The sequence below is a fragment of the Cyrtonyx montezumae genome, unplaced genomic scaffold, assembly GCF_038088225.1.
Source record: "Cyrtonyx montezumae isolate F1298 unplaced genomic scaffold, pur_monq_1.0 scaffold_6, whole genome shotgun sequence".
In the NCBI taxonomy this organism is placed as follows: Eukaryota; Metazoa; Chordata; class Aves; order Galliformes; family Odontophoridae; genus Cyrtonyx; species Cyrtonyx montezumae.
The window spans coordinates 19,034,820-19,043,884 of NW_027072067.1; the positions used below are offsets into that span (position 1 = coordinate 19,034,820).

The window sequence follows — 9,065 nt, forward strand, 5'->3', positions numbered from 1 at the left end:
TTTGAGAGATCTTGGACTGTGTCTTGAACAAGAGACACGACACAATTATATTCTTTCTGAAGATTTCCACTTCCTTCCCAAATCACAGGGTTCTCTCTCAATAAGAAAACTATAGAAATGACCCTGCATAAACATTGCTGAGTTAATTACAAAATAATTACAACATTACAGTGAATCCATCGAGATCTTTAATTCCAAACTGCTCTCATCCCAGAAGGAACAAACTGTGTTAGACTGACTCTTAAGTATACAATTAAGCTTGTCAAGTTCTGATTCCATAATATGCTGTTTAGTATTGAAACATCTATCAGTAAGCCAGTATGTGGGATTAATGTCACAGTGATTTAGTTTTGATTCCTCATGAAACTATAAAACAATTTAGCTGATATAAGCAGTGTGATATTTATAGTCGTTTTTAGCAAAAGGCTTAATGCTATGCAGAATACTTCTCCTTTCCTCCAATGTAACAACCTTCCCTTGCCTTTACACATTTCAATTGGTGAGTGGAGCTGTGTGCATTCCATGTGGAATTTACTCAGTAATTCTATTAAGAGCTTCCTTTCACAGAAATTAATGTTCTCACCTCATTCACTATTCATCCTATTCATTGCCTAAAACAGAATACCTAATCTCTGCCTATATTAAGTTTCCTCAAAGGATTTTGTATTTATTTCAAGGAATTCCGGAGACTAAGCTTCAACACTTCTGTGTTTGCAAAACTATGAAAATCTTCAAGTTAGAACAGAAGGTTTTGCCATTTTTTTCATTTTTGAAAAGGAGAATCAATTGAAAATATCAGAGCCTTCAAAAGAGGCCCTTTACTTTTGTTCCTCAGCATTTTCAGGTCACGCTCCAAATGACATTTAGAAATAGCCAGTAAAGCTTCTAATGATTTCAGCAGTTTTCTAGGCCTGTTCAGTCAACTGCCTTTAACTAAGAGCTCAATCAAAAAAGGCACCAATGCTTCCAGTAAGCAACAGCAGCAGCACCAAGGCTGGGACTCAATACTGGAGGAAATACAGTCCACAGTAGAGGAGTTGCCTTCATTTCCCCTCCTAGACTTCATCATCCCAAGTACTGAAATAAACAGAAAAAGTGTTATTAATCTTCACTATTTGTGTCTTTTGATAATCTACAACAAAGCCTTCTGGGATGTGACATTCTATGCTGTTGACTATCACAAAGCTCATCTAGTTGTATACAAAGGAGCTAATTTACACTAGAGCTGGCTCTGACTAGACTGGGCTGCATTTCTGAAACTTATAAGGGCTGCTCTGAAAGTAATGCCTCCTGTTTTACTATGTTGGTCCATGACATCAGAGGCAGGTGGTGGTGGTGCAGCAGTAGAGGTTGAACGTTCCCAGCAGTATGCCATTCCATTTCGTTGTCGTTCGACAGATGGCAGCAGAGGGGCAGTCTGACAGAAAGGTGTCTGACATGGAAGTATGCACGAAGTAAAGGGCTGGAATTCAGTTCTTACATGTGGGAAAGCTGACACCCATTGACATCCATCAACAAGTATGGAGACCAAGCAGTGGATGTGAGCACAGTGAGGGGTGGGTGTTGTGTTTCAGCATTGGTGACAGTGTGTCACCTCCACTGGTGCAATTTTTTAAAAGCATGGCATGCAGGCTCCTATATGTCATAGGTGAAAACAGACAGCTAATGGTGGTGATTGTGTTGGAAAATGTGCTCTATCCAACAGTGTTATTGTGCTCTTTGTAACTGTTGTAGTTTCCACAGAAATAAATAGGAGGCATTACTTTTGGAGCAACCTATGTAGTTCCTGCATCATTACATCTGCTGAAAACTACCTAGCCAAATTTACTTACCAAACACATTTTGTGGACTAAGTAACTACACCTGCTATGGAATCCTGCCCTCAGAGATAACTAATACTCAATACAAGATTTGTAGGTTATAGTGTTTGTTGTAATACCTTTTCTTTTAGTGACTACTATCACTGGAAAAAGCTGACATTCGGGGGAGGGGGGGCGTTAGAAGTCCTTTTTCAGTCCTTAGAACAGACAAACTTTCATACCCAAATGGCTTTCTTCAAGTTTAAGAAAGGTTTGTCAGTATTCCTGAAAGTTTCCCTGACTTGTACAAGGATGTATTTACTCTAATATGGACTATAACAAGATCACTGCAGCTATAACCACTTCATTTGGGTTTGTATAACATCAGAATGCTGAAGAGAAACAAGCTTATGACTGTCACAGTACGTTATCTACCTGCCAAGCAGACTATTCGTGCATATTCCAATGCATTTTAGAAGGATCACACAGGAAGAGAGTTGTTCACCTGCTCACAATACCCATCACCTTAATTTTCTTCCTGACTAATTCAGGGAACAAACTGGGAGGAGTGATCTAAAGAATCTGCACTTTTAGATTTTCCTGAGGAAGGAAAAGAGCTGTTCTGTCTCCCATTTCTGTTAGCAAATAACTCTTATTTTACAATACTATTAACAAGAGGAGGTTGAACAGAACACTGTGGACTTGCAGCCACTGCAAGAAGTACTGTTCAGTAAATTCAGTAGAATTTAAGGAGACTGGATGTTAGAAAATGAAGTAATGCACTTAATAAATATGATTGGAGTACTTTAAATAGCCCGAAGAGGTACTTCTATCAGCCTAACACACAGCTGTCAGGAAAGCAACACTTTAAATGAAATGCGTGACTTTTGATATATTAAAAAAATAATTATCTGTTTTAGCAAGAGAATGCTTTAGCAAGTGTGTGACCTAGAGCAAACCATTTAAACATTCAGCACCTCTCAGCAAAACTGGTAACAAATGCACTGGTAATTGGCACGTTAGTTTCAAACAATTATCTATTTATCCTATAGTTCAACAAAAGATGACCTGTTTCCATAGCAACTTCTAGATTTCAGGATCTCTAGAGGGATGACTGTACTAAAGTAGAAGAATGTATCAGTTGCCCATCTTCGACTGTGATCAGAGCAAGGTGTCCAAAAAAAGATATAAAAATATCCCAAACAAACATTTTGCAAGAAAGTTATAAAATAAGGAACTTCATCAGTAGCATTGACATACAAGCTGATGTTTGGTACAGCAGCTGAACAAAGAGGGGTGGGAATTGCAGTGGTACTGAAATGCTGTATTTAAGTGCTTAAATGACTTCGTATATATGAAAGTGTTTCAGCTGTGCAAGCTTCTCCTTTTCCCATCTATATTTTTCAAGAGCTATGCTTCAAAGGACAAGAGGATTTTTTTTAAACACAACTCAACATGTAGATCCTTCAAACTCAGAGAAAAATTCTAAGGCTAGCCCTAGTTAAACTAAAGGAAAAGCATGGATGCTTTCAGTGGACTCTGGATTAGGTATTTCGTTAAGACAAATCAGGGGCTAAGACAGACAGCTATTGGTTTGTTAAGCGTCCAAGTCTGGTATTAATTAAGATATTTAAAGTGCTTTCCATTATTCTTTAGATTCCTGGAAAGTTCTAATTCACTGCCCAAACCTAAAAAAACACAGGAATTGTCCTCACAGGGATCACTGCTTTGAATTAAGGACTATCAGTTGTCCAGTCACTGCCTACTGGTCACCTGATGTGACCTGCACATGAGGCACTTGATGTCTCGAGCTCCCATAGAAATCCAAACAAGAAAGAAAATACATTCCATTTTTAGTGTAACTGTTAAAAATGCAATTCTAATCTCTAACCCCAGTGCAAATCTGGAACAAGTATGCTGACAGCCATAACTATCCTCAAAATGCATTAGTTTAACTGATATGAAAAAATATATTTGTATACTATTTCTGATACTTTTTCTCTAAGATATTAAGGCAAAATTCAAGAGAAGACGTTCTCATTAAAGAAGGCTGAAGTAACACCTTCCCCTGAAGAAACCCAACTAACTGAAACTCCAAAGAACTGAAAGCAAGTCTCTTATTGTGTATTTTCTGTTCCATCACTTTATGCTGAATGGGGTGAGGGAAAAAGGTCTGCAAGATGACTATTTTCTGTTAAATTCATATGGGTAATGAGTCACTTTGAAAACTTAACTCCTTTTTAATTTTATTATGGGGTATTACCATTGTCTGTACAGATGCAAAACGGTGCCTTTCTTTGCCTATATAGCAAACCATACCTGAAATAGTGCAAGAGCTACAAATCTGTGGCCAAGGAAAGGAAAAATCTCACTATGGAGATTTTCACACCTTCTTTTATGCAGTACAGAAGATGCCATGCACAGATTTGCTCCACAAGCCAGCAGGAGTCCACAAGCAAGCTGAATCCTGCATTACTTCCATACATGAGCAACCTTTCAGTTTTAGTCCTAAGCACTGTCATCACCAAGGATGTGATGTTACCAAGGAATCACTAGCCCTTGATACTAGCCCTGTATCTATATCTCCAGCATAGTTTTAGTAGTAGTGCTGTGTCAAAGGGTATCCTAAAAAAACAGAGAAGTCTCATTTTCAGTTACAGTAGCATAACACTTTTTGAAACACACAGCAGCAACACAGCTATACTTTAATATCTAATGCTATATACTTCAAATTTTAGTATGCTGCTTATGGAAATCTGTACAAAGAAAAAAATGCAATTCTAAGACAGAAACTATTGAGTTATTTGCAGAATAAGATTCTATGGTATAAATTTATTTAAATATAATCTATTATATTTTTACTTTTCCTCCTTGGCTTGATAAGCTGTCTATCTCTTTGCATTTACCCTGGAGTCCTTGCTTCATAGAAGTTATTTAAGCTTCTTTTTATTAAGAAAACAACAACCAACCAAACAAAAACAACTCCTTTTCTCTATGCTAGTTTGCATAAAATTCAACATAGTCTCTTTAGAGAATGGAAAAGCAGTAAGTTCTGGGAGTCCGGTATAGACATGAGAAGGTCAGCAAATAATCATCAGAGCTTTAAAGTGCATGGAAAATGCAGATCTCTGACATCAGTGAAAAAAAGAAAAAGCGAGGAAAAAAAAAAACAAAAAAACCAACCCACACCACCTACATTACCTCACAGCTATTTGCATAAAGGGTCCAGAGGCAGTACAGTATAAGTACAGAGACACAAGCTATCCAAAGAGAACTTAGCAACTGTTCCATTGGATACTGCCTGTGTCTGTAGCAGAAGAACAACTTTGAAGCTCAGATGTGCAAACAGCTTTAAAGGCAGAAGCATCTTGCAAAAGTCTAAACCTACAAACCAGGTAATCAAATCACTTCCTTTTTAGCTGATTTTAACTTTCCTTCTAAACATTGCTCTGAGACAAACAGCCTATGTAATAATCTCAGGGTTGTAATTGCCTGTTTTAAAAATGCAAAGAACTTCACAACGTTGTGTATTTATGTTCATTTATGTTTTATGTTAAGCTAAGTTATTTGTATGGTAATATTAAATATATATTTTATTCTGTTGAAGTAACTCCACTTACTGGAAAATTAATCTGTGGTAAGTGCCTTAGGAATTGCAGTGTTAGCTGGAAGAAACAGAAAAACATTTGTCATCTGGGCAAAAGGTAACAGAGAATACAATGATTATTATTTGTCTCTGAAAAATATGTGTGGTGGTTTTCCAATGAAAGAAATCTCTGCAGCTAACACAGCATAGCTATCTTCTTAAACGGAAAGAAAACCTGCAAGCAGCTACTTCAAATGCACAGAAAGAGATATTTAAAAACTAACAGGCTATTAAAGCTAGGCGTTATCTGAAGGCAGAATGGAAGTGTTGTAAATCACAACATTATTTTATAAGAATGCTTTCACAAAGGAATTGCCTGGTGGACATTGTTAGAGCAAGTAAACATTTGTGTACCTCATGCAGGGCAATAGTTAATATAGTGTTCAAGAGGGACATTTGTTTGGTCTTGGCAAAAGGAAAAACAGAACCTCTGGCTTTAAAATCATGAAAAAAAAAAACCCAAACAAGTGTCTGGTTTCAATTATGAAGAATTTACATATTCTTGGAAGAATGTAACAGAAGCTGAGAGGTCTGTAACAAAAAGCAAGAGGGACCTTCATAACAGACTTCAATCCATCTATCAGTGGCAAATTTCTTTTTCAGTGCCTGGGTACATGGCCATTATTGCTAGATTTATTTAACTCTATCCTCCTCTCCTGTTGTTCTCTCTCCTATAGAAGCTGCAGGAAATCACAATGCCACCTATGCAAGTGCCAGTGCTACTCCTTTGCCTGACCTTGTCTGGTGTTTGCCTCAGCGGCAGGCAGTCCCCTCCAGAAGCAAGTGAAAACATGAGAAGTTCCCTGGATGACATCCTGCAGAGATCTGGAAGCCACATGCTTCAATCTGTCCTCAAGAAAGTTGAAAAGAAAGAAGAGATGAATAAAGGTATATATAACACCGGGGACACCCCTCTGGAAATACTGCTGTATTTCTTGGCTGAGATTATTAGAGACAGTGTATTTAGATTCTAATGTATATATTTATTACTCCAAGGGAAGGAGAAGGGCAGACAGCCTGCTGTAATACACTGACATAGTTCTCAAAAGATGCTTTCTTCTCCTAGCTAAAGCCCTTAAGGTCTCCTAGCTCAAGCACTGCCACACCATTACTGAGTAAGCTGCTGCATGCATTAATGATCAGAAGCCTGCCACAGAGTATTTTCCTATCTGGCAAGCACTTTCCTAGGGAAACTCTTATAGGACTTGGAAGACATTCCCCAGTTTTAGACCCTGTACTTAATGGTAAGTGGGAGTGCTCCCATTCACCTCTACCTTCAAGCTTCCACACTCCAACAAAGGTGGGCTTACTACAGCTGGAAATGCAGAGGCTGTGCTAGTGTCAGCCCCCCACCCGACAGCTTGCAGATGCTCTGCTCTCACCAGTCACAGCACTGGAAGCAAATGAGGCTCGGTGACTGCAAGCAGCAGCATGCAGGGGCTTGCTGCCCACAAAGAGCACAGAGCCCTTGTAGAGTGGGAAGAGGAACTGGCTTCAAGCGCCCATAGAAAGAGACTTCCTCCTTCTTTGCTTGAATGTTGAGATTTGGTCACATCAAACTAAGATCTGAAATATTAAGCAGAGCTCAAGAATAAGCAAGAGATACTAATAGAGTTAGGGTGGTCAGAAATACTGACTTTGCATTCAAATGCACACACTTCTCCTCCTACTTGTATCTCAGCCCTACCTTTTCTCTATCTCATGCTGATGTCCAGCTCCTCCGGTGTATCCAGGAACTGCAGCTGATCTCTGCCAGCTGCTCAGCATCTTCTGCTCACCCCATTTTAAGTCAACACACTAGGCTTTGTTACTGCATGCCTTCCCACTTTTGCAGCTAGTTCCTAATGTATCAAAATCCATCCTTGGTGACCACGAGTCGGAATTGTTTTGAGAGAGGCTGAAGTGATCAAATTCAAAACCACTTTTTACAGTGCAATTAAATGTGTACAGTGAACAACAGATCTGACCCCTCAGTACTCCACAGATTCACATTTCAAGTTCGTTAGAGAGGATTTATAGGGGTTAATTAACATTATTTTTCTCATTGAACAGAATTAAATGCGCCTCTGTCACAATGGCTTTACAAAAGACAACATCCTGGAAAAAGATATGTAAGTGACCTGGAGAAGAGACAGCATCCTGGAAAAAGAGATGTTGAGGAAGAAACATCCTTTGGAGACATTCAGAAGATACAGCATTTAGGGAAAACAGAAGGCTACCTTGCCAACTATCCAGAGCTGAAAAAGCGACAGCATCCTGGCAGAAGATCACTGTGGGACCAGTCCACTGACATCCCTAGTTCACAGCTGACTTACTTAAATGAGTTATCCAAAACACAGCATCCAGGCAGAAGATATCTGATGTATAAACACCAGCATCCTAGCAAGAGAGGGTGGAATGATGAGCTCGACCTAAGTGGTCAAAAGTGGGAGAAACACCAGCACTCTAGAAAAAGGCACAGGGATTCTGACAGCCTAGATTATGCAGGTCCTTGTGACCTCCAGCAGTCTGCCATCTGTAACAAAGGCAGCTTGTTGCTTGATTTAGCAGAAAATTTTATCAAAGAGAGGGTAGAGGAAAAACGGCAGCACCCAGGAAGGAGGTCAGCATGGGAGAATGAAACAGAGGAATAAGAATGTAATTGCTTATCATTTGAATATGGTGAAGTAAAATGACAGAACATAAAAAATTCTATTTACTCCCTTCTGGCTTCCTGCTGACATCCAAACCTATCTTTCAGTGAGTGAATGTCCTCATTTAAGCTAACAGCTTTGTCACACACCTAAAGTAAAGGAACTGGGAAGCACTCAGCTGAATGGCCCAGGCAAGTACTGAGCTTTCAACTCCTGCACTTTGTGAATTTAAGAGCAGTCAGTTCCTTTATGGGCCTAGAGCCCGGAATATTCATGTTATGTGTGAACCAGCACAGGCTCTTTAGTATCTGTTCTGATGTTACTAGAGTAGAGTACATTATTTCTTCTCATGTCAGTGAAATCAGTACATGAACTGGAAAAAAAGAATAATATACGCAAATGATTTCAAAATGAAACTGAGCGGGTTTTCAATTCTAAACAGTACATTAATGAGACTTTGTGCACTACTATCTGTCCAGACAATAAGCACTGAACAGATAGGGAGACTGCTCCAGCGGCAACAGATGAGATGACTGGCTTCATACTTTGACTTGGAACTGAAAAAAAAATACATCTAGGAAGCTGCAAAGTGTAAAGGGTTAACGCAACTCAACCCCAAAGTTGTGACCTTGGCTGCATACATCTCATCTTAGAACCCCCATCCTGATGTGTTAACATTTCAGTCACTCTCCTTGAAATATGCTTTCTCCTTAGATATTTAAAATGGAAAGCAAATCTTTTCTTCTGATAGGATCTCTGATTTCTCCCCTCTCAAAGGAATGTTTTCCTTTCTGTGATCAGGCTCCTGAAAGTGTTTATTTGATATGAATGATTCAATAAACATCAAAAGTAAACTCTGTGTGTCCTTACTGGTTGTGCAAACATACTGTAATAGATAGAAAAACTTAAACCAATCCAAGCTAAGTCAAAATAAATAAATGAACACCAGGGAATACTTTTCTAGGTGAAAGCTTGCATACTGCTCAT

General features: G+C 38.9%; 1 protein-coding gene across 1 annotated transcript; it reads left to right on the plus strand.

Moving 5' to 3' along the window:
• The first annotated feature begins 6,140 nt into the window (after positions 1–6,140).
• Positions 6,141–8,386, plus strand: TRH (thyrotropin releasing hormone). Its single transcript, XM_065749521.1, has 2 exons — positions 6,141–6,333; positions 7,498–8,386. The coding sequence occupies exons 1-2, from the start codon at positions 6,141–6,143 to the stop codon at positions 8,076–8,078; spliced, it is 774 nt and encodes a 257-aa protein (XP_065605593.1). The 3' UTR covers positions 8,079–8,386.
• Positions 8,387–9,065: the final 679 nt, after the last annotated feature.